At 43.9% G+C, this 26,578-nt stretch overlaps 1 protein-coding gene and 1 long non-coding RNA gene across 3 annotated transcripts in view; one reads left to right on the top strand and one right to left on the bottom strand.

Moving 5' to 3' along the window:
* Nucleotides 1-568: 568 nt before the first annotated feature.
* LOC120400233 lies at nucleotides 569-21,702 on the bottom strand. 2 transcript variants are annotated; one of them, XR_005595632.1, is made up of 3 exons: nucleotides 21,645-21,702; nucleotides 19,426-19,564; nucleotides 569-739 (listed from the first exon to the last, which is right to left on the bottom strand). It is a non-coding gene; the product is annotated as an uncharacterized LOC120400233 (long non-coding RNA). The 2 variants fall into 2 exon arrangements; XR_005595631.1 differs by lacking the exon at nucleotides 569-739 and adding an exon at nucleotides 18,584-18,700.
* HCRTR2 (hypocretin receptor 2) overlaps nucleotides 8,179-26,578 on the top strand; it is a 61,631-nt gene continuing 43,231 nt past the window's right edge. The window contains exon 1 of the mRNA XM_039531182.1: nucleotides 8,179-8,601. Within this exon, the coding sequence (XP_039387116.1) occupies nucleotides 8,376-8,601 (226 nt within the window). The 5' untranslated portion in view covers nucleotides 8,179-8,375. The remainder of the gene's footprint in view (nucleotides 8,602-26,578) is intronic.

Below are 26,578 nucleotides of genomic sequence, written 5' to 3'. Positions count from 1 at the left end.
GTTGGTGCTGATATTAAGTGGTTGTGTTGTTCGTGTACTGGGTTATATTCCTGGTGAATAGGATAGTAGTACTGGTCATTTTCCCAAGGGAGGGCACCCTTTGTGTCCCAGGTGCCGAAATAAAGAACCAAGGACTCACCCCACATGAGGAGGGGAGAGAAGCCACGGGTTTCTGATTAGCAAGTACCAGGGAAGAAGGCTTGAGGCATGTCTTGAGAGAGAGACTACATTTAAATTACAAAACAACATGAATTCATGCTGCAACAAGTGGGAGGCTGAAACAAATGGCAGCCTACTGAATGCGTTGTTCACCTGTGCATCGTCCATTGTTCCATTTTAAGGTGTACAGATTATCATATTCTTTTCTCTAAAAATCACTGTGTTGGCTATTTTATTTTTAATATAGTGCCCTAGACACAAAGGAAGTTGCAGCTATTACTCTCCCTTCATTTAATATTAATGACTGTAGGGATTTACAGCCTGCCTCTTTTGCCAGACTTTCTCCTCTGCGTTCCCTCTCTTCCTCACAATTCATTTATCTTCTTCCCTCTCCATTTTCTCCCTTCTCCACAATATATTTTACCTGAGGACAGCCTGGCTGCTTCTCAGAAACTGCTCAGTACTGTTGCCAAAGAAGCCGTGGGATCTGTTTGACACATCTCTTGAAGATAGGTGCTACCAGTGGTGCTTCCTTGCAGCTTGGCCATGGTATTAAATGGCAACTGCAAAGCTGCCTGGCCTGTTGAGAGGTACATAAAGTAGGAGAAAGAAAAGGGGCAGGAGAAAAGGGTAAAATTAGAGCAATGGAAAGAAAGTGAGGAGGGGATGGGCAGATTTCCATGGCCACCTTACTGTGGTACCAATTCAGCAGTCCATCCTTATTCAGCAGCATGAGCTTAAATGCTTTGCTGAATAGGGATGGAACTAAACACATGTTCAGATGCTTTGCTGAATTGGTGTCCATGAGCTCATATGACCTTTAAACAGCAGTTTGTAGACTTGACAACTTGAAACTTGCTTTCTGTTGTGAAAAATCAAATCTGGTGCCTCATTCAATGTGCTGTCAAGTTAGTACAGAACTAAATCTTTCAGTTCTTTGTCATATAGATCTAAAAATGAGGAGGCTGATCTTAGTGTAGGAAGAGATGTTGCTTATTTGTGTGATAAATAAATATGTTTGTCACAAAATTTATATTAGGAGGGGGAAAATGTACTGGAAAAAAACAATAAAACCTGGACCCTGAAGTGGGGGTAGATTGTCTTATCTCCCAGTGAATGATGGCAATTTCTTTGAGATATCAGAAGCTATAAAACATAAATTGATCTGGATTCATATTTATATGGGGTAATGTCATATTGTGTGCGTAACATCATAAATTGAAAATATATCTATCATTTTACTAGGAATGAGATATATTTCAATATTGGTGGAAATTTAAATTAATGGTTATGGGTTAGGTTTGCATAAATCAGTGTCTTTTCTTTCACCTAAATGAAGTACCAGACACTGGGGGAAAAGGTTGACAGATATAAATTGGAATTTAAGCTTCTTAATGCAGATTTGATATATTCTCTGTAGGCTTATAAATTTGAAAATATCACTTGTTACAGAAGTTTTGTACCGATAAATAAAAAACTGAGAGTTAAATGCATCAGGCATTACAGCTCACGTGAATGTACTAGAAGAATAGGGTTTAAATCACATTAGTCTTGATAGAAATGGTGTAATAAAATAGATAAACATGCAAATGCAGCAGGTTAAGCTATTATGCTGATATGATTTGGCAATGTCCTAAAATGTAATAACTGGAGCTGTAAAAAAAAAAAAAAAGTGTCCCCCCCCAGACTATTGAAATGAAAACTAACAATGAAAATTAACACTTTTCCATGGAAAATTTCAATGGGACAATACATATTAAATAGATTTCCTGGTGAATCCCTGGGGATTGGGTAATTCTACTATTCCAATTATGCAAAAAATCCAGTCTTTTGAAGCTACATCTTGAGGAGGTGCAACAGCCTGATCGAGCCATTGTCTGATGAATACCATTTAGGAGCTGCGCCTGGAGTCAAACTGCGAGATTGGGTTGACATGTCTGACCAGCATGCTCAGACAACAGATGTTACTGATTGGAAGTTTCATTGGTGGATGAAAAGCAAGTTTAATGAGGTAAGGATTCCAAGCTTATCTTGGCCAAGTAGGTGCAATTAAAATGACCCTCACCTTGTCCAAAAAATAAGGAAGGCACCCCCTAGTGCTAGACTGAACTGGTTTTATAACCCCTACATGTAGAAGAGTAGTGACTTCCTATCTCAGCAAATGATTGTGAGAGTAATCCCTGACAAGGGATGGGGAAAGGGGTTGGGCGGAAGAACTGGAGGCAAAATGGATGAATAACTGGATGTTATTACTTCTAAAGCCCATTTGTTGGATGTTATTCTCTCCCATGCAGGCTAGGAATGGGAAAGACTGTATCTAGAGTGGAGGAGGGGAGGATAGTGCAGAAGGTGGTTCAGGTTCTCAACCAAGCCGTCAAAATTGTCATTTAGCTGACATGGATGGCTGGGATAAAGTAGCTGACGCAGTTAGTTGGCTTCTTTGAGTCTCCTGGCTGGTGGTTCATGTGGCCTGTGGAAATTCGAGAAATGAATTGGGAAGATCAATGGGATATTTGAGACTTGCTACATTTTCTTTTATTTGCAGGTGCATAAATGTTGAGGGATCTAAGGGTAAATCATCAATCAATTTGGAGAACAACTTATGGCCATCCAAAGGGAGGTCCTCAGCAGTATTCTGTGATTCCCTAGGGAAACTGGACACCTAGGGCCAAGATGGTCGTCACATCATGATCATGGTGGAAATGGACTAGGCTGCCATATCAGCTGCATGTAAGGAGGACTGTAATAATGTTCTCATTAAGAGTAGCCCTTCATTAAATTGTTTGAAGTGCTCCTCTGGCAAATGCACAATAAAGGTGTTGAATTTATTGTAATTCAGATAGCCATATATTGACATGAGCACTTGGTGGTTTGAAATGCAATGTTACAGAGGAGTAACTCTTGTGACTGAAGAGATGAAGTCACTTCTGCTCCCTGTTGTAATGAGAAGACTTTGTTTTGTGTTGTCTATGGCACTTATTTACTGTTTCCACAACCAGGGAATTCAGTAAAAACTCTGAGTACTTGGCTAGAACATAATATTTTTGTTGGCACATTTACAGGTAGTGGATGGTGTCGCTGCAGTCTGCCAGATTCTCTTAGCAAGTACTAATAAAGCCAGATTCACAAGAAGGGCTGCAGGTGCTGAAGCTGAAGCATGTAAAATATCCAGGAGCTTTATGATGAAAGTCTTGGACCTTCACTATAGTGATTTGAAACATATATCCACTATGCACTTCACCAGCTCCTGAAATTATCTAAAGTTATTTGCCATGAAAGGTGATAGAGGCATTAGAGATACATCCAGAGATGAGGAGATATTCATATGAGGTGTTACCTCCTTGTCAGCCCTTTCCTCCTGCTCCTCAAAAATTTCCTCTGCTGGCTCTGGTTTGTGGGGTGTGAGTGAGGGTTCAGGGGAATGGGTCTGCCTATTTGCCCTGCAAGTGTGACTCAGAACACTTAGGAATTTTTGGCATTACATGGCCCAGAGGTTGCAATAAGGACACTGGGAGAGCCCATAAGGTGAAGGAGGAGCCATCCACCATTGGTAACACCAGGGAGGCAGAGGACGAGGTCATCAGAATAGGTAAAAGAATGGTGTCTTGAAGACTATACCATTGAACTGAAATCTGAGAATCAGAAAACTCATCAACATTTTTTGGGGAAGGGGATGATAACTGTTTGCTCTGGATTGTCAACGCTGGGGTAAAAGAGGTTTTAAAGAAAAGTGGAGAGTCTGGGACCTAGAAGCTCTCAGTTACCTCTGGGGGAATTCTGCGCCACTGCGCAATGCAGAATTGTGCAGAAATTAATGGGTTTTGTGTATAATTTTCTTTTCCCCACAGAAATGGGCTGCGGTGCTGCTGGCTGCCCCTAGGCCACTGGACCCAGCAGAGCCCAGCTTGCACATAGAAGACACTGCTGGGGGGAGAGGGACAGTTTAGAGAGTTCCAGGCAGTTGCAGTTCCCTGCATACCCTGAGGTAAGGAGATGGCAGTGCACCAGGAAACTCCATACAAGCCTGGGGTTCCAGAAACAGATTGTTTCTCCTTCTGGATCACTGGGCAGTAAGGGGGCAGGTGTCTGGGCTGGGGGAGCCACACCTGGGTTTGGGGAGGGAAGGCATGGGTGTCTGGGCTGAGGGAGGCCATGGCTGGGATCTGGAGGGGAGGAGGGTGCTAGGAGGGCCCTGATAGCTGGATTTGGGGGGAGGGGTTGTGGGTTTCTGGCCCCCTAGCGGGCTTTGTGAGGTGAAGGGGGCAGAGAGTTTCTTTAACTCTCTACTCCTGAGGGAATTTTCATGTGTGTCTGTATTGTTACAGATATACCTTCTGACAGGTGTCGGAGAAAAACAGAGTTCTCGCTCTCAGGTTGGGTGCAGCAAGTCAGGTACTTTATTATCTCTAGCAATTGCAATCTACTTCCACACAGGTATTTTGAAATAAATTACCAAAATAATTGAAACTGGTGTGATTGTGGCTGTGATTATATAGTGATATTTTGACAAATAAAATTTGCAGCATTTTGCAGTATTTTAAAATATTGTGTGCAGAATTTTTAATTTTCCCCCAGGAGTATTCAGTGCACACAAGTCATGGAAATTCTGGCCGATTGGCACAAGATCCTTTGAAAATCTAAACTTCTGTGATATTGATACATAAGTGGGAGTTGGACACAATCCTGTGGAGGTGAGCACTGGTACTGAGGCAGGGCCGGCGCTTCCATTAGGCGACCCTAGGCGGTTGCCTAGGGCACTAGGATTCGGGGGGCAGCATTTTGTGCGCTCCCCATGGGGTGCGCAGGAGCTTCCGGTTCTGCTCCCGTCGCGCCGCCGAAGAAGGTCTTCTGCCGACGTGCCGCGGAAAACAGCGGCAGGCAATCGAGCAGCTCAATGACTGCCGCTGTTGCCTGTGGCATTTCGGCGGAGGGTCCTTCTTCAGCGGCGCAATGGGAGCAGAACCGGAAGCTCCCGCGTGCCCTGTGGGGAGCGCACAAAATGCCGCCCCCTGAATTCTGCCGAGGGCGCCAGAAACTCTGGCGCCGCTCCTGTACTGAGGTAGAGACCTTTCCTGAATGTGTTGGTGCAGCAGTTGAGTGAGTACATCCAGACTCTGTCAGGATCAATGTAATGGTCCAGGTCTCTGGGGTAGGTAGAATCATAGGACTAGAAGGGACCTTGAGAGGTCATCTAGTCCAGTCCCCTGCCTCATGGCAGGACTAAGTATTATCTAGACCATTCCTGACAGGTGTTTGTCTAACCTGCTTGTAAAAATCTCCAGTGATGGAGATTCCACAGCCCCCCTAGGCAATTTATTCCAGTGCTTAACCACCCTCACAGTTAGGAAGTTTCTCCTAATGTCCAACCTAAATTGCCCTGGATGCTATTTAAGCCCATTGCTTCTTGTCCTATCCTCCGAGGTTAAGAAAAACAATTTTTCTCCCTTCTCCTTGTAATAACCTTTTACACACACGCGATAACAGTTTTCAAGTATCTCTCCTCCCCCCATCACCACCACCACCATACTTCTCTTGTCCAGACTAAACAAACCCAGTTTTTTCAGTTTTCCCTCATAGGTCATGTTTTCTAGACCTTTAATCATTTTTGTTGCTCTTCTCAGGACTTTCTCCAATTTGTCCACACCCTTCCTGAAATGTGGCACCCAGAACTGGACACAATACTCCAGTTGAGGCCTAATCAGCATGGAGCAGAGCAGAAGAATTATTACTTCTGTCTTGCTTAGAACACTCCTGCTAATACATCCCAGAATGATGTTCACTTTTTTTGCAAGAGTGTTACACTGTTGACTCCTATTTAGCTTGTGGTCCACTATGAACCCCAGATCCCTTTCCACAATACTCCTTCATAGGCAGTCATTTCCCATTTTGTATGTGTGCAACTGATTGTTCCTTCCTAAATGAAGTACTTTGCATTTGTCCTTCTTCAATTTCATCCTATTTACTTCAGACCATTTCTCCAGATCATTTTGAATTTTAATCCTATCCTTCAGATCACTTTCAACCTCTCCCAGACTGGTATCATTTGCAAACTTTATAAGTGTACTCTCTATGCCATTATCTAAATTATTGATGAAGATATTGAACATAACCGGACCCAGAACTGATCCCTGTGGGACTCCACTGGTTACATGCTTCCAGTATGACTGCGAACCACTGATAACTACTCTCTTGGAATGTTTTTCCAACCAGTTTTGCACCCACCTTATAGTAATTCCATCTAGATTGCATTTTCCTAGTTTCTTTGAGAAGGTCATGCGAGACAGTATCAAAATCTTTACTAAAGTCAAGATATACCATGTCTACCACTTCCACCCTATTCACAAGGCTTGTTACCCTGTCAAAGAAAGCTAACAGGTTGGTTTGACATGATTTGTTCTTGACAAATCTAGGCTTACTGTTACTTATCACCTTATCTTCTAGATGTTTGCAAATTGAATGCTTAATTATTTGCTCCATTATCTTTCCGGGTATAGAAGTTCAGCTGACTGGTCTGTAATCCTGTGGTTATCATTTCCCTTTTGTAGACTAACAGACGTTTTGCAGCATGAGCTTTCGTGGGTGAATACCCACTTCTTCGGATGCAAGTAGTGGAAATTTCCAGGGGCAGGTGTATATATAAGCAAGCAAGAAGCAAGCTAGAGATAACGAGGTTAGATCAATCAAGGAGGATGAGGCCCTGTTCCAGCAGCTGAGGTGTGAAATCCAGACTTCTTGGAAGGAGATATATCACTACTGCTCCTTTTGTTGGTACCCATAGACTTAGAGTACTGGGCTCTTGGTACTTCCAGCAGTGCCATATCTCCCAATGCTTTTGTGACTGAGTCCTGAGCTGATGGTGTTAAATGTGCTCAGATGCTGGTGTCCAGGAGGGTCCTTGGATCCTGGATCAGAAGCCAATCCTAGAGTTTTTTGCTGGAGGATTTCCACCTTATGAGATCTGCTGTTGAATGAGGCCAGATCTTGGAGGTTGAAGTGTTCTCCAACACAAGACACCAAGAGTGTCCAACACTAACTGGGATAGCCTCCCGATCAGGAAAGACAACGCTTTAAGCATGGGGATCCCAGCATATCCCAGATACTGAAATCATCCAGAACAAACCCTCAAAAGGCAGAAACAACAAATCCCAACTAAACTAACTATGACTTGGCAAAAGGGAAGTAGGCATGCTCAACATTCCATCTCAAGCTGAAGGCAGTTGAGGGTGGTTCACCTGTTCAACCCTATATATCCTTGGTATGGGGCACAAGGATATGTAGGATGCATGCACAGGTTGCACGGGCACTATTGTCAAAATTTCAGATCAAAGGTGCAGGAATGCATGTGCCATTGAAGTGGAGCCCCCATTGGGACACCGTGCAAAGAATAATTCCACATCTACTTTAGCCACTTACCCAGCAGGATTTGAAGAGCTTTCCGAGTCACTAGCCACAGATTTCAGTAGCTCCCCCCATTCTATCTCTCTTCCACTGATGCTGCTCTTTTTCTCTCCAAAATTGAAGTTTAATTTACTGATATTTAAAGCTGGAACAGGACAGGGGAGACGTGGTGGGGATATGGAGAGCAGACTGCAAGGGAAACTTGGGAGGAAAGAAAACTGGGGTCACAGAGAGGGGCATGAGAAGAGGAAGCTGAGGGGAGGGGCAATAGCATAGGGAAGGGGCTGTGGAGCTAGGGAGGGCAGTTTTGGAGTAACAAGGACTGGTGTAAGTGTATGTCTAAGGATTCCTAAATATGAGACAGACGTTGCATGAGCACACTTGTATACACAGGCAGTGAGGCAAGTATGCTCTTGCTTACAGGTTGGATCACATATACTCTCACGTTTGGAAGCAAACTGCCCGTTCCTCCTTCTCCCCCCAAGGATTTGCTGTGTATTGCAGATTCTGTGCCAGAATGATGCATTTGTAAGCATGTGCTGTGCCGGCTCCCTTGTCACTGCAGCCTCTGATGCCGAGTCCTCATTCCCTCTCCCAGAGCTGCTGTGTGTGCATCTTTGCTGGGAAGTGCTGCCAAGACAGTAGGAGAAGTTGCAGAGTAAAAGCCTTGGTCATCATTGGCTCTGTAACTTTTCATTCTTTTTCTCCTTTTCCCCCAACTCTGGGTTTTTCATTGTGCATCACAAGTGTAAATGGATGGGCTTCACAGAAGCTTGAAGTACTGAGAGGTTTGATCCAGACCCAGGCTACAACCAGTGATGTCCGAGACCAAACTGGACTGTCTCCCTTCTTGCAGGAACTGGTCTTCTGTTCCAGAACTGAATGATACTCAGGAGCCTTTTTCAATCCCCTCTGCTGACTATAATGATGAGGAATTTCTGCGATACCTTTGGAGGGAATATTTACATCCCAAAGAATATGAATGGGTCCTGATTGCAGGGTATATTGTTGTATTCATTGTGGCTCTCATTGGAAACATCCTGGGTGAGTATTGCTCTGCATTCCTCTCCAGAAGAGTTGTAATATAACCTGTTTGGATTGATTTTCAGACTGCTTAAACTGTGAATAAAAAACGGGTGAGTTAAACCATCAGCAATGTAGTGGTGGCATTTGGGAACACTGTTTCTTGCATCTAAGAGTGAACGTTAGATTTAGACAAAACAGATGAGATAAATGTGTTTGTACCTGACAGTTTATTTTGAAATGAAAATTGCTATCTTTTCATGCCATTTGTCATCCCTGTGGTATTTAACAAGCTGGTAGCATCATGTGCTATAATCATTTGAGACTGCTAAAAGCAGCTTTTATGAGAGTTTTAATTTAGAGAGCAACATTAAGGCATCCAGGTTTTTTAGCTGTTTACTAACAATTAGTTGCAGTTGTAATTAGAATCTCTAAGTAAAAAGCTCATCCAAGCTAGGAAGGTTGTGTCAATGAAATGTTAATTCTCTAATCTCTGTCCAGTTGGCAGGGGTGCTGAAATTCTCAAACCCTATTCAGATCTTTATAGACAGATGTTTTCCATCATACAGTGCTGACAGCACTTCTCTGCCTGGTAGTCATGCTGCTTTTTTCATTCAGATATTCTCAACCGAGTTGGCGGAGCTTAACTTTGACATTTAAATGCATAGGCGGTCATTACTCACCTGACAGGAGTTACTCTTGGCACTGATAAATGTGGAAAACAAATTAGATTGATAACTTGTTCTCATATCTACAGTTTGAATCAATTTCTATGCATAGAATGAATGCTAGGATCCAAGGGTGTAACTATGGAGAGTGGGGCACTCCCAACTTTCAGCCAGGGAGGGAGAGGAGACAAATATCTGTGTCTGTCTCTACACACATCCACACCCAAATTTCATTCATCTGTGAAGGAGGAGGGGAGGTAGCACAGCAGAAAGCAAAGAACAGTGGCTACTGCTTCATGCAGAATTGCTCAGCAGACACCTATCAGGGAAAAGGTGAAGAGGGTGCTGTTCGGGGGGGGATGGGACTTGGAGGCAGGCACCATGGGTAATTTCTGGGAGGTGAACTGGAGGTCAGGGGAAGGCAGACAAAAGAGGGGGAAGATACAGGGATCTAGAAGGGTAGGAAGGTAAAGCAGAGCAAATGGGGGAGGTTGGAGGTACTTTACTAGACAGAGTGACTGAGGGAGGCAAGGAGGATGTGAAGAAAGGGATGGAGAAAAGCAACATCACAAGTGGAAGTTTTAGTAAACCTTAGGGCACAAAGTAATGGGGACCTTAAAATAGTAAAGACAGGGGAAGCTGGGGAGGGAGGAAAAAAGGTGAGCATTTGGGAGTGGAATAACTGCGGGAGATAATGGCCTTTGGGAGGAGGAGGTGACTGAAGGGAAGTGGACAGAGGGGGAGGTATGGGAATAAGAAGTTTTGAGGTAGGGAGGGGAGACGAGGGGTTTGAGGAGAGAAGTGGATATTAGAGAGAATGAGGAGTTTGGGAAAAGAGACTGGAAAGGTGAAGAGTAGAAAGAGGAGAAGGTTGACTGGGGGTCAGGAAGAGCTGTTTGGTGAGAGGTTTGAGATAATGTGGGGTTGGGAAAGAGGAGAGATTGGAGATTTGGAAGTAGAGGGAATATTCAGGGAGAGGGAGGGAGGTTCTGCAGAGCAATTGGGAGGAGGACCGGGTAAGGTGTTTGAGACAGATGGGTGTTGGGGAGCAGTGGGGTAGGGCAGGGGGCTGTTTGGAAAGGGGGTAAAGTGAGATTCAGAGACTTGGATGTGTCAAGAGGAGAGTGAAGAGATCCTGGGAATGAGGAGGTTGGGGGAAGAGGTAGCACAGGCTGATAAATTTGAGGTGGAGGGAGGTAGAGGAAGTGAAGAGCCATGGTGTGGAGGGAGCAGAAAGTAGAACAGGCAGGAGTCTGGAGGTAGAGAGAACAGTGAAAGTGGTTGGAAAGTAAAGGCAGAGAGGAAATTTGAGGGGGGTAGGAAGGATGGAGGAAGAGGAGCTTGTGCACAGCTAGCAGATTTGAAGATAGAGGCGAGAGAAGAATGATGGGGAAGAAGGAAGATGGCTTTGGAATAAGGAGAAGAAGCTGGGGAGCATGAGGAGGCTCAGGGGGAGCTCGTAGTGACTGAAGTGAGAATGTGAAGGGATTTATGAGGAGCCAACATCCTTGGAAATGAAACGTACCAGCCAAAGGGTAGCTCTCAGGTGAAATTATTGAATAATATCAAGGAAAAAAATATATATAACTCTTTAGAATCTAATGTAAGCATAGGTTTATAAAGAAACATGCCAGCAGTTATGTCCAGGGCTTAATTGCTAGGATAAGCAAATCATGCCACATAATTGGAGGAGAATTAAGGATGCATTCAGGGACCGATGCTCTAAGTACTTGAAACCACAGGATACTGGATTCCTGGGGGGAATTAAAATACCCAGATGTCTGTTGGGTGTTAGTTACAACCAAACATACACCATCAGCAAGTATCCTGAGTTACACAAAGGAAAGGATTATAATCCATGAGCTAAAAAATGCAGCTGCAAGAAAAATCATCTTGGACTGACTTGCTAATGATCAGGAGGAACTGATTGAAAATGTGAGGCAAATAGAGGAATGATAAGGAGTGTACACAAGCTACTTAAATTTAACAGAGTAACAAAGGGGTTAATAAAAGCTAGCACTACAAAGGGATTAGATTTAAAAAAAAGCAGTTAAATATCTATTGAACAGAGTGAAATGGGAGGAATTATTCAAATCATGACTGTGGAAGAAGGCAGAACAATCTGAACATATGGCAATAAAGGCACAACTTCTCAAGTGGAGAGTGGGGGAAGAGAAGAAAGGAGGACTGCCAGAAACAAGAAGTTGCTAATGTAATGAGAATGGAAAGGGGAGGAAGCCTCCCAAACAAGACTGCATAATTAAGAGTTGTAGGAAAAAATATGGACAGAAAAATGGTGCTAAACATAGGAATTAAGAAGCTGAAAGGTTTTTGTATTGTTACTAATATATTAGTAATATATTAGTGTAACAGGGAGAAAATTTCCATACTGAATCTCATTTTAATTTCTCCTCATGGTTTCAATTTTTCTAGGTCCCTTTTGTGTAATTCAGATAACATGGTAAATTTTAAGTAACTTCCATTCCAAGTATGGGAAATTCCATCATGGATAATTGACTTTTTCATTCTGTAGTCCACTTTATAAAATTAATTCTTTTATGGATCCTGTGCATTTCCCAATAGCCACATCCCCCACATGTGGTATCCACTAAAAAAGCTCTTTTTTGTGACACTTGGTGGCTCCATGCAAGGTGACTCTTCACTGTGCCTGAGACACAAGGGGTGCTACCCTTTGGGAAAATGAATAATGCTACCACTGCTGGCAAGGAGTATAAAACCAGTACACATGAAACAATAAAGTACATTAACACAAATCCCATCAAAGAAATGACACACTGAAAACCGACGGTATAACAAAGGGAGATTTTATTGGGGGCAGGAAAATAGGATCCAAGGAAGGAAAGGGTTATGGTTAACTGAGTACTAAAACATCAACACATTTCCCACCTCCCTTCAATCACAGCTCTTTCCCAGCTCCCTCCCTGCCCCCTTGCCAGGCAGGGAGGACGCTGGGGATGTCTGAAGATGAATGTTGCAGCACTGTGAACTCTGGCTGGCTTAAACAAAACCTCTTATGTGGGTTTGCTCCCGGGTGGGGCAGGGTCCTCTCCTGTCTCCCTGGTCTGGAGTTCTGTGTAGGTCTTAGCTGGCTCTTGGTAGTTCTTGCCTGGTCAGTTCACTACCTCTCTGAACACTGGTCTCCACAGAGCTGGAACTGTCTGATGCACCAGATCCCACAGCAATTCAAAGACTCTCTTTGTGGGAAGGGGAGTTAATCAGAGGCTCCCTGAGATGTTCTGCTTCTCTCTCAGCTCTCAAATTCAAAGCTGAAATGAAAATGAGCCTCTGTCTCTGAGCCAGGCTGGCCCCACCCCATGGGGGTATGTCTGCACTGTATCTGGGAGTGAGCCTCCCAGCCTGGGTAGACAGACTTGTGCTCACGGGGCTCATGCTAGTGCGCTGAAAATAGTTATGTAGACACGGGGGCTTTGGCTGGAACTCAGGCTCTCAAGCTTTCTGGAGCTGCAACAACAAAGCAATATTCACACTGCTATTTTTAGTGTGCTAGCATGAGCCCTGCTAACACAAATCCATGGACCCAGGCTGAGAGACTCACTCTCAGATGCACTGTAGACATACCCTGAGAGCCCGAAAAGCCCTGGCTCATCATTGGGCCAGCATACTGCTTGTCCATATCAACCCATGCAGAAGCCTCCCTATTGGCCTCAGCTGTAATTTCTAGTCCATTCTGTTGCCATCTGTTATACCAAGTGTGCTGGGAAATGATGTTGGAGGACTCTGGTAGCCATTATTATCATAATTCATAGGGTAGGGCCCCCTAGAGGCTCAGTCCAGAATTCCAGAAGCTGGCAAACTCCATGTGGGATTATATTTGAAGGCCAACAAGTTTGTGTTTCAAATAATTTAATAACAACTGTTTCCCATATTTTTCTTCTAAGGAGTAAGGCCTTCATTGGCCAATACTATGATAATTATTTTCTATCTTCTGCTACTGTAGTTCAGATCAGAGACATAATTAAATTCATGTTTCATCATCACTACCAATTTGATTATTTCTCAGGGATTGTAATAATTTATACACACTCTCTAGGGCATCTGTGTCTTGATTAATTGTTCTTCAGTAGTTTAGACTCCTTCTCCATTTTACTTTACAGTTAGATCAACTGATAATAAATTAGTCTTAATAAATTATATATTTATAAATGAGCACCAGATGCAACATGAATGCCAGAGACCCAATTAGGCTCTGAGGATCAATTCACTTTGAGGCATGTCTATCTGGATTTTCATTTACTCAACAGCAGCAGTATTGGAACACTGGAGCAGTAGTTTATCTTTTTGACTCTTCTCACATTTTGCATGTGGCTTCTTTTTTCAGGTCTGTCTTTGCAGATATTTGTGTGTCACCATTGTTTGTTGTCATTGTGATACACCATCCTATGTAGATTTATCTAACTTGGGCTACATGGATAAATCAAAAGGCAGAATTTGGCTCTGAATTTTTTAATTGACTGGTATGGCTTTTAATTTGTTTCTAGTACCATACGTTTATCATGTGCTAATTATTGATGAAGATTCAACAGTCATATTGATGCAAATAATGAGCAATCATTCTTTAGCCAAAAAGTTTGCATTAAAATTACTTAGCAGTATCTGAGTCTGGTTATCACATCTGTTGCTCATTGTTAAGTTGGCAAATAGAGCAAAAATTATATATAATCTTCTCAAAGAAGATTAAGTAAATTAAACCAAAAGGAAAAGTATCATTTACTCTGATCCTGAGCAATAAGGGACTAGTAGTGTTGTGTGTGATACATGGTTCTTATTCACTTTCACATGCTCTGTAGAAAAGCTGTCCATAGCCTTCTTAAAGGGAGAGCTAATCATTGTGGAATCCTATGTATTGTATTGCAGGATGTTTTTCTCTGAAAGCTGTGTCAAAAATAGTGTTGCCCCTTTCTGCATTAAGAATGCAGCTTATGTTAGTGCCAGTGTTGCTCCTTGTTATTTTACAGGGCATGCAAGGGATGCATGATGGGATTCCCACTATCCAGCCATCTTCTACCCTTAAACCATGAGTGTCTGCTCCTGCTGATGTGATTTGCTGCTTTATGCTTCCTCTGTGTTTAGCATAACAGGAACCTCTCACGCGAGAATTGATTGCTGTTTACAGGCAATAAGCTGTTGGCTGGATCTCCAGGTGCAGATGCTTTAACAGTAATTAAATAATCATTGTCTTAGCTTTATATGACACATCCATATACAAGATGCCTCTTTACAGATTACAGACTTGCATGGTTTTTAAATTGATTTTGCTGAAACCTCAAGGTGGGCAGAAACACTCAGCTCTAGGGGAGCTCCAAAATCCTGCAGTGCTTTAGGGTGCCATCTTAAAGGAACCATCAATTAGGATGCTGTAGTGTGCCCCCCCCCATGCCTAGCTGTTGTTGCTTGGCTAGTGTGGAGCAGGAAGATCAACGCTTTGGTCCCACCTTCCTCCACCCATTCAGGGTTGCATGTATCCCCTAGAGTACCATGAGAGAGCTCTCCCTGCTGTCCCTCGAGTGCAGGGATTAAAGTCATGTCTTTCTCAAGAGTGCAAAGAGGTTCATTGTACCTACCTCAGCAACACTTGCACAAGTAGAAGGCACAATGTATCCCTCAGAGATTAGCACTAGACTGGATTGAATAATCCTCATGGTTCATTATCAATCAAGTGTAAAGTTAGAGACTTGAACTGCGATTGACTTTTACTGGGTTCCTTGCTGACTTGTGCCACAGTTCTTGGACTTCTCATCTTTAACATCAGAACAGGACATAGTCTGCATTGTCATCCATCGCTAATTCTAATAAGGAGAGATGATAAAGACATTCCACAATACTGAAAATACTAAATCATTCAAAATTGCCATCAAGTCATTGCGTTGGAATGCAAATCTGGTTATGAAATTTAAATGATTGAATCTACTAAAGCACAGAATTCCTAGTATGTGAAGCTGTGATCACAATGAGATCATTTAACATGTTGTGTGTTAACTTCTTATTTTCACCTCCAGGCAGTTACTGTTTATCACCTGCTGCCCTTTAGAGGCAAGAGAACAATTTTGATACAATCAGTTAGAACCCCTGAATTCTATAAGTTGCCAATGAAAGCATAGCAGAGCCAGTAGGGCAATTCTACCCTATCAAATGCCTATTCTGCATTGTTATAGGGAATGTAGGCTTATTTCTATGATGATTCAGTCTGGTGAGTTAGGTGGTTATCTGAAGAAGAATGAACCTTGGGCCTCCATTTAAAACATGATCTTCTAGTATTTGAGCTAAAGAAGCAAAGCAAAGGAGCAGACTCAAAAACCCTTAATATGTGGTGTAGGCACTACAAAGGGACACAAAGCCTACAGGGTTAGTATTGTTAGATAAGATTTCCAGTAGAGGAGAAGATTCAGGGCACTTTATAATAATTGTTGCATCTTACAGTCAGGGCCGCCCAGAGATCGGGGGGGGGGGGGGGGTGGCGGGGGGGCCCCGCCAGGGGTGGCCTTCTCTGGGGGCGGGCGGCTTTGGCGGTTGAGCCGACTGAGCATGCGGCGGCGGGCGGGAGCGGCGGGGACGAAGACGACCGCGCAGCGCATGACGGGCGCGCGGCGTGCGCCGTCGCGGGGCTCGCCCTGCTGCCGCGCGCATGCCTGCTCGGCCGGGCCCGCGCCCGGAGCCGCCGCCCCCCGCATGCCTGCGCGGCGTCCCCCTCCGGTCGGGCCCGCGCGTCCCGGCCACCTGCCGCGGCATGCAGAGCTGAGTCAAGATGCGTCCCGCGGGGCGGGGGGGGGGCCAATTGCCCCCCTCCCCCCCTCCCGGCTGCCCTGCTTACAGTGGTGGAGAACAAAATCGGGTCAAGGTATTAAATGTTGACAATACTTGGGGATATTTTAGCAGAAGTTGTCAGAAGTATAAAGGCGGGACCCGGAAGTTCATTGGGGGCCCAGCCACCAGAGGGGACAGACGCTTCCCCTGGACTCTTGTGCTGGGAGATGGTAGCAGGCACACAGAGTGCAGACGACTTGTCTGGACCGCCTGGACCCTGGACTGACCTGTCCTCAGGGGAAGCAGAAGACTGGCCCAGGCCACCCGGACCCCTGGACGACCCGACTCCTCAGGAGACAGATGGCTGGCTTGGACCCAACCCCCAGCAGAGCTTCTTCTAGCAGCTAAGGCCCCCGCAGAGCACCTTGCCTCCCTGAACCAGCAGGTACCTATGAAGGGGGAGCGTGGAAGTGGCCCGGGATAGTAGACCCCTGTTTGCCTGCAACGCTGGCAGAGGGGGAGTCAGTGTGTTGCGGCTTAGATCACCACTGACGAGGTGGCAGACCCCTCTGCCACCCTTAGTGCCCTGGGCCGGGATGTAGTAGAGTGGGAGGGCCTGCGTCCCCCCTGCCACTCAAGAGGTGGATAGCAGTCTCCCGCTCCCTCAAGCTAGCTGAAGGAAAGCCTGAGGTAAATGACTTTGGGTACAGGCCCAAGCTGAGAGATTTTGTTTCCCACATAGCTAGGAACCAGAGCTTAGGCTCATTAATTGTGAGAAGACCCACCTGAGTGCAGGTTGGACCTGGATAACTTTGTTTCCCGCCCTGCTCTGAGCCAGAGCTTGTGCTCGTTAACTATTGGCAGCCCCACTGGAGTATAGGTGGAGCTGAGGGACTTTGTTTACTGCCCCACTCTGAACAAGAGGCTAGCCTGATTGACTGTTTGCAGCTCCACCTGAGTGCAGGCTTGAGCCAAAGGACTGCAGCTTGCCCTGAGCGAGGGCAGCAAGAAGCTGGGTGAAGGACTGCTGGCTCCCCCGGAAGGGTGGGAGATAACGGAGGTGGGGCACAGCCGGAGGGCCATGCCCTGAAGAGGACGCCGTGGTCCGGGAGCGATGCAGGGCTTCCCCTCCCCCCCCCAGACAGAGGAAACAGCAGAGCAAACAATGGGTGAAACACCACTTGCAAAGGGCGCTCCAGAGCTGGGCAGAGCTAATTCCTGGAAAAACCAGCAGGAGACTCTGTGGTGGTGAGTCCAACCTATTACATGCCTTAAAGACTAACAGTTTTATTTGGGCATAAGCTTTCATGGGTAAAACCCCCACTTCTTCAGATGCATGGAGTGAAAATTACAGATGCAGGCATAAATATACTGACACATGAAGAGAAGGGAGTTACCTTACAAGTGGAGAACCAGTGTTGACAAGGCCAATTCAGTCAGGGTGGATGTGGTTCACTCCCAATAATTGAGGAGGAGGTGTCAATACCAAAAGAGGGAAAATTGCTTTTGTAGTGAGCCAGTCAATCCCAGTCCCTATTCAAACCCAAATTAATGGTGTTAAGCTTGCAAATGAACTGTAGCTCTCTTTGAAGTCTGTTTTTGAAGTTTTTTTTGTTGATGGATGGCTACTTTTAAATCTGTTATTGAATGTCCAGGAAGACTGAAGTGTTTTCCTACTGGATTTTCTATGTTACCTTTCCTGATGTCTGATTTGTGTCCATTTATTCTTTTACATAGAGACTGTCCAGTTTGGTCAATGTACATGGCAGAGGGGCATTGCAGAGTACATGCATTGTACATTGTACATGCATTGCAGAGGGGTACATGGAAGAGGGCCATTGCCAGTATATTTATGCCTGTATCTGTAATTTTCACTCCATGGATCTGAAGAAGTGGGTTTTTTTTTACCCACGAAAGCTTATGCCCAAATAAATCTGTTAGTCTTTAAGGTGCCACTGGACTCCTCATTGTTTTTATGCATACACAGGTAATCTAGTTATACTCAGAAGGCAACAGCCAGTCATTCATGATAACAGGGATAGATAAACTGAAGACACAGATAATATAATATTATTATTATATTATCTGTAATATAATACACGGCTACCCCTCTGATACATAATATTATTAGTTTCCTGCAGTGTCTCTCATCTTTGACCTTAAGGTTAACTGAACACAGTTGCATACATAATGTAAGGCAATTAAGACCTCAAAAGGATTTAGCATCTAAAAGCTAATTTGGTTACTTTCTGGTAAATTTCTAACAGGATACAGATACACTGACAAACACATTTAGCATCTACCCTTGATTTCTATTACTAAAATGAATGGGTTAGTGATTGCTGGTCTAGTACATCTCTTTGATATTCACATACAAGTGAATGGTCCTGATACAATTGTAATGTCTCTTGTTGTCATGGGTCATACACAGGTTAGCTGGTTTGCCAGTGTCACAGGCTGTACATTAGTTAACTTTTTGGACCATTACTTCTGCAACAGATATGTCCTATTTGAAAGCAGGGTCCAGGAAAATAAAATTATAAACAAACCTACTGTATTTTCATATGTTTACACCTGAAACCTATTCAAACGTATGTGGATTTCAGCACATCTTTCACTGCTGCAGAAGGCATAATAATGAGTGAGGTATAATCCGCCTGCTGGCGTACCTGGAAAATAAAATATTTGTGTATGGAAAGCCAGTTCTTCCACTTCAGCAATTAGACACTGCCTATAGTTGTATTTTTTCTGGGACGCTACTTTAAGCGGTGGTCCAGAAGGTTAATTAATGTACAGTCCTGCCTTTTTATTGGATATTTGGTATTTTTATCACCAAAAAAGTCAATTTATGAAAATCTCTATAAATCAAGAACATGTCACTTCCCACATTTGTAAATAACACCATTTGAAGATGGTATCTGTCCATCTGTCTCCCCAAACAAGTAAGTGGATTTTGTAACTTTGACAGTGGTTGCTGGTGTTATTAAACTGAAAGTGAAATGTCAGAAGAGACAAGCATGCATTCAACTACTGCGGTGAACACGTCATATAAAAGAAAATGACTATATCATAACAGGATTCTTTTTTATAGGAGTAGGATGGTAAACAATTTGGCTAGTCATCCTCTAATGTGGTTCTGAAAGTCGTTAGTTCTGCTGGAAATATGGTCAGTGTCAAAAGAAGAAAACTGAATCCTGAACAGGTGGAAAAGATCGTATTCCTAAAGGTTACAAGTCTATGGGCTACAATTACATTTTGACTCTTCTCATAGTTTGGGTTACATATATGTTAACAATGTTTAGCAATGTGGGACTTTTCTGACAGTCCCTCTTTCTCCTCCCCATAACACTGCTGAAGATGCAGTATTTCTTACTGACAAATAATGAGCACTTACTTGCTGGCTACCTATGCAGCAGTTCCTGTACAACAGAGGTGTTTGGTGTTTGGCTGTAATGGAACTTCACAAGGGATCTTACTGTGATAGGGGAAAACGCACTGCATGTGTCCGTAACTTCATCTGCTTGATAGGTTACCTAGAAGGCAAATAGCAAACTTTCAGCTTGATTGTTTTTTGCTGCTCACATTTAATTAGACCCCCAAAGGCTTAGTTATACTTATGAAATTTAGGGAGGGTTATGTGAACAGAGCTTGTCCTTTCTGAGTTAATTTAGTACTTGAGAAAAGTGTTGGAGTGACCATTCTAATGACCAAATCCTCCATTTACCCCTTGAACAGATACAGCATTGACAGGGGCAGTGTAAGCTCCCTTATAGCAGCTTTATGATGTACCTGAACCTTGTACCTTGTTCTGGAGGAACCACTTCTGCCTGTAACGAGGTAGCTAATTCTCCATGCCTGTTCAGTCATTGGGCCTCTCTGCTGAGATTGCTAAAACAATTATATGCTGGTGGCTTTGTGGTGTGAATCCCTGTCCAACAGGAACTGAACAGAAATGCCCCTCTCTATCCAGACGCCTCAGTTTTTCAAAATATACCTTGGTTCTAGATCCTTGTACAGTTCTTACTGCCTATACAACTTTTTGAAATCAAGTGAAACAAGACTTTTATCAGGTAGTAGTTATCTGTTCATTTACACCTCTTCATTTTCTATGTTCCTCAGATCTGGAATAGCCTTCTGGGTGAAGCTTCCCAAGGAGGGACACTGTCAGGGTTTTCAACCTAATTCTGGGAGCATGTTTTTTGGCTTGTTTAATCTTCATTGTCAGAGGAGTCGTCATGATGATGAACAGTGATGTGGTTTGTGATTCATAGCTTGAAATGCTATATGCAAAACTTTGTGTATGGCTATATCTGCAGTAGCACTCAGCTTGTGTGGAGAAGTGTACCTTCCTTTGTATGGTCCATCTGGCTACACTTAAATACACATTTGAGTATTGCCCCATTATCCGCCTTCTATGCCTCTACATAGACATATTTTGAAGGATACAGTTTCAAAGGTGAACAGCATTTTAACCCCAGAATTTTCCTTGACTTTATTATGAGTTGTGCAGATAAAACCTCACACAGTGTTTTAAGCATGTAGGGCTTGAATGCGTTTGTTACATTTTGATGTGTACTGTGACGTTATTTTTAAAGATTCCTACAGGTCTAACATCAAATGTGCTTCAGGGTGTATTGGGCTCTTGCATTGGCATCATTTTATTGTTATTTAAATCTAAATAAATACATTAAATGTAATTATGAAATCCGTGTCCACTCTGTACTTGTCAGCTCTGCAGAGATGGCCAATAACTGTGTCAGTTAGTACTGGGTGTAATTATTTTTGTATGTGTGATGTGGAGATGAAAATCTGAACTGAGTTGTCCATCATCATTCTTCCCAAGGCCTCAGGTGCAGAAGTCAAATGGTACTGATCATCCCTATCTTGGGCTTGTTTTTTCTGGTCTTTTATATTGATATGAAATAATGCCACTTTATTATGCTATGCCTCTAGGTCAGCTTCTCAATCACTGATTCCATCCCTGGAATCACCAAACAAATGCTTGTTTAGGTAGCCTATTATTGAGTATTCTTAAAAGATGTCCCAGATATGTCCATCTCTTTTTCATACTACTTGCATTGTTGTAGGTAGTTGTGCCTATTCTATGATTTCTTAATTACTTATTTTATCAGTCCATTTTACTTTCATTATTCTAGACAGACATGTGCATTGAAAGCTATTCAGTTTGCATATCATAGACTTACTATATTCCCAGGACTCTACTATGTATAGGAAGATGCTTAGGACATTGCTTCCAAAGATCTTAAGTTTGGTGTTTTTGCTAATCACGTTGAACATGTAGATTGCCACGGACTCGCAGGGGCGAAAGAAAATGCTATTATTTTATTTACCAGGCTGTACCAGGCTGTACGTGGCAACAGACTATATTGGTAAGGGATGCAAGGAGAGTATAGGTCATGATGCAAACTGCAGACACACACACACACTAAAATTAATCAATTTAAAGTTTTATTGGGGATAATTACAAGGGGTAAGGGAGGAGCGTATGATTAGCTAATAGAGTTAATGAAACTTAAAACACACAATGACTAAAATATCTACTAACAATATTTATAAACAAAGATGCAGCATTTAGTAATAACTGATACTTACAAATACAAACCAACGCATAACGACCGGCAAATGTAGAAGCTCTGTTTGAAACACATGAGCTGAGAAAGAGGCTTCGAGGTGATCAGGCTCAGTTACGGGTGTACACAGGATACACAGGATTCGTTTTTCTTTCTCCTCTCCCTGCCTGCACATGGCAGGCAGGCCTAAAGTACCAACTATGACATCATAGAAGTGTCATAGGGGATGGGGCCCAAAACCTGTTTGTGTCCGTTTCTGATTGGCACAAGCAAAGTTTACACCAAGTAGGGGAGCAGGTGCCTTAAAGTCTGGCTTTGTCCCCAAAAGGTGAGGAAATGCATATTGTCTTAGAATGTGTTCAACACTGAATGACAAAAGAAGAGGCCAGGGCAATACCAGTATGGGCAAGTTTTACAGGATGCAGACAGGAACTCATCTCAACATGCCCCTGTGCCCTGGCCGCAATAGTTTGGCCGAAAACCTAAACTTCCGAGTCCGACTCCTCATTCCCACCTATGAGGGGATGTGCTTCGGGGGTGGAAGCGATGTAGGCCGAGACAGAGAAGAGCGAGCCCAACCAGAAGGGACACAAACAGGGATTGGAAATAGGATTTCTAGGGCTCAAGGCCAAGCCAATCGAGCCATGACCAAAACTGGAAGGACTCTCATGACTCTCTGACAGTAGAGCTCAACGTTTGCAGGTCTTTAACAATTGAGGGCAAATTAGGAGAAATAGAAGGCAAAGAAACGCAGCATTTATCAGCAAAGTCGGGATATACTTCAGCAAATTTAGTACAAAATGAGGAAGATTGTAACAAATATTGAATCATTAATCTATTTTGAATACTATACTGAACAAGGGAATTTAACTGCTGATTAATTAAGGAGAGGCCCTTGCCCATAGTATTAGCAAGCATTTCAATAGCAAGGGATTGAAACAGCACTTGATCACGTAACATCATATAACCAACAGGGTTAAAACTAACAATAGAGGAGGCGAGGGAGGAAGCTGTTGTTTGCAAATGAGTCCAAAAAGAGTGGGTACTACGATGGTGTCAGTGGCCAGATGGCAAGGTATAAATACCTCCGCCCTGTAGATACAGGGTGCCAGTGGTGCATATGCCCCAGGGATTGGGAGGAAGCACAGCAAATGCAACATTACCGCAAATCCAAAAATGACCGGGTCTTAAGGAAGAAACTGCGGTATGGCTCCACCCATTATTGGTTACAGAATAAAAGCTGGATGCACGATTGATGCATGCAGCCTCAGCATGATGCATATGCTGGGCATGAAACAGATACGTATGTGTTATGGAGGTATAGAAGGTTCCAAAAAAAATATTATAATTAAGACGATAAGAACAATTAATGGGAGGGGGGTAGGTAGAATTAAGAGTGGGTTTAGTTAGGGAGGTATTAGCATAAGAGAAACTCCACATAGAACAATTAGAATAAGTACCAACCCAAGTAGGGCCTGGGGTTAAACTATTACCAACAAAAACCCAACAATGAGATGCTGGAACTCTAATACTCTCAATTAAAGGAAAGCTATGATCACTTCGACCTGAAGCATTAAGAACTGGAAACACATAAGGATTAAATTGTGAAGAACAATTATTCCAAACACTAGAAGCAGCCCACTGCACATAGGGGGAAGAACAATTTACACTAGATATATTAAATGAAGAAAAATTATAAACTATTGGTACAAATTGAAAGGGTAATGGATATTTAGGTGAGAACTGAGTGGAGCAAACAAGACAATCTTCTGGACTCAGTGCTGACAGGGACTGGTTTCCGCTGACCTCCTGCACCCAGTAGGCGGCGAACCAAGTTTGTAGTCCACCTTCTCCTAAGGGCTCCGTGGGCAAAGATGTTGTGAGGGAGAGCAGTATAACCTGTAAAACAGAATAATATGAGCCCTGCTCAGGGGCATTAGTTTGTTTATTAAGAACTACATTTGCTGAGCCAGTTATGATGAACTAGCTTGTCACCAGGGGTACTTGTAGCCACTAAGTAGGTGTTAGGGTACTTGCCAGCCCGGAGAATGGTGGCTTTTATAGGTTCTCGATGGCCAGAGGCTTGGGGTTCTGTAAGCCAAACCAGTTGGCCGGTGCTAAACACGGGGGACCAAGGCGGCTTAGGTGTAGGTGAAATGTGATGCCAGTGAGAGTAACTTTTGTTGAGTGTGATAAGTACCTGGGGTAAAAATGAGCTCCAGTTTTTAAAATCAGGGTTGGGGTTTGCTGTTCGCAACATAGTCTTAAGTCTTTTTCACTCCACCACACCATTGCTTTGAGGATGATATTTAGTATGGATGTGAAGGGAAGCCCCCCATCCAAAAATGAGCTGTTCAATGCTTTTGCCGGTAAAGGGTGGCCCACCATCTGCTTGGACTTCAGTGGGAGTGCCCCAGGCAGCTGCTGTTTGCTTAAGAGCCACAGCGACAGAAGCAGCATTGGTTTTAGTAAGAGGGACACAAAAAGTTTGTCGAGACCCCAGATCGACAGTAACTAAGACTTTTGGAAAACGGCGAGCACCTGGCAGGGATCCTATTAAGTCAATTTGCCACGTACTACCTGGGGCAAAGTGTTCTGCAGCATATGCAGAACGCTCATATCGGGGACGATTCATAGTTTTTACCTGCACACACTGCAAGCAGGACTGAACAATGAGCTCGCACTGACTGCGGCTAACGTCAGGCTTTTGGTTAGAGAAGCCAGATAACAGGCCGTACAATTTTGTGGGTGGTAAGTGTCCCCATTCTTCGTGGAGCCAGCGCAGCAGCGGGTCGGCCTGTGGGGCGGGATTTGCCATATGAACTTGGGAGACCTCTCTCATTCTTTGATCAAGACTGGAATGCAGGGGGTTAGAGTCTGGTCGATGAGAGGGACAGTGCGTAACAAACCAAGGGTGAGAGAATTTACGAATTAGGGTAAAAATTTGGTCCCACATTTTAACAAAAGCTGAGGGAGAGGCTTGCTCAATTAAAATATCTAAACAAAATTGAGAATCGATACCTAAAACAACTTGCTTGTTGGCAGAGTGGGCATTAGCAACATGCTGGGCAGCTAACAGAACGCCCTGCACTTCGCATTCTTGTGCGGAGCAGGAGGGGGGCAGTAACTGCACATTAAAGTGATTACATGTGGAACAAAGAACTCCCGCCCTAGGGGATGGTGAGGTGCCCCCATCAGACACAACCCAGGGATCATATTTTACTTCAATGCATAATGGCTGGTGAGATGTGGGGGCTAAGATGTTATCGCTGGGAGTTAGGGTCCATGCCTGCCAAGCTACCTCAACCTGGAAACATAGAAGCTGCCAGGTGCGAGTAGTGCCATGAAACTCGGGTGGAGGGGTACTTGTAAGCCATGGGATTAAATGGACACGTGGTCCAGACAGGGTACCTGGGATAGGGACTTGGGACCAGTGACGAGCACTGGACGCAGCCAGTAGCATTTTTCCCACTAGACCATAGTTATACTGGGGTCCAGATAGGCGATGGGCCCAATTGTAAATGGCATTACCATGTTGCAATACAGTGAACCCTACATGGTATTTTGTGATAAACAACTCAATGTTGAGGGGTTCTTGGTAATTAAAACGGGCGAGGGGGGGGGTTAGAGGCGAACCAGCCAGCTAGCTTCTCTAAGCTTTTTTGTGCTGATGCATTCCACACTTCTCGGGAGCGTTTAGAAGAGAGAGAGCTTTGTAGGATTTCTAGGTTAGAAATTAATTGCGCCGGAATATATTGGCAGTGATAATTAAGGAGACCTAGTAGCTGCTGAAGCTCTCGTTTATTTTTTGGAGGGGCCTCTGTCCAAGGGTCTAATACGCTGGCTGGGGCTTGTGTGTGAGTGGTGGGAGTGAAATGGAGTCCCAAGAATGAGAATTGCTGGCTGGCCTGCAGGTGGCTCTTTGTTTTGTTAATTTGCCACCCATCTGCTTCTAATGCATCTATTACCATTTGGGTGGTACTTTGAACTGCTTGTGGATTGGGCCCACAAATGACAATGTCATCTACATAGGCTAACAGGGACACATCCTGTAGGGGTTTTACCTTTTGTAATGTGATATTGAGATGGGACGATGCAAGTGCAGGTGAATTACAGAACCCCTGTGGGCAGACTTTCCATTTATATTGGACGCCCTTAAAAGCAAAATTTAAGATTCCTTGTGTGTCCTGGAGTGGGATTTGGTAAAACATATCTTTTAGATCAAGAGTACGTGCCCACTGATTACTTGCATCGCTTAGTTGCCGCTGTATTTCTGGAATGGTGACAGAGCTGGAAAATGCGATAGGCTTTACACGGCTGTTAGCTTGTCTATAATCAACGACAAGGCGATATTTAGAGGGATCGCCGGGCTTGGGAATACCCCAACCCGCGGACAGAAAGGTGGATGCAGTAACCCTTTCTATCTTTTTCTCTTTTAGAAGCTGAGTGAGCAAGGCTTCAATAAGGGGAAGCCCTTTGGATTTTGTGGGGATAGGGGAAAATTTCCCTGGCTGGGAGTTAACTACTTCGGGGGTATAGGGGGAGTGATCACCTACAGTTATAGGGAGGGCTTGCAGAATTTGATTATGCAGTTTAAATTTTTTAATATCTGAGACACCTAGCAGATTTTTTGATCCTAACAAGGCTTTTATTTTTCTTACATATTTTCCGTGGGCAATTTTAACCCAAACCACGGGTTTTACTTGTACTGCATTGAGGCCTTGAACAAACATAAAGGAGCCAGTAGGACAGTGGGGAACGTTGGGCTCAATAATGCTAACTTGAGCTCCAGTGTCTAATAAAAAGGAGGTGGGAGTGTCACCGTTAACTAACAGGGTGGCGTATGGGCGTTCATCGGTGGGGTCTTTAATTTGGGCCAGGTAGCATCCGGCCCCTATTCGTTTTTTGACCTAACATAGTCCTCCCAATTTTTCCAGCCTAGCTGTTCGGCTATAT

Source organism: Mauremys reevesii, linkage group 3 (assembly GCF_016161935.1).
Source record: "Mauremys reevesii isolate NIE-2019 linkage group 3, ASM1616193v1, whole genome shotgun sequence".
NCBI classification, from domain to species: domain Eukaryota; kingdom Metazoa; phylum Chordata; order Testudines; family Geoemydidae; genus Mauremys; species Mauremys reevesii.
This window is presented reverse-complemented; position numbering and strand designations above follow the sequence as displayed.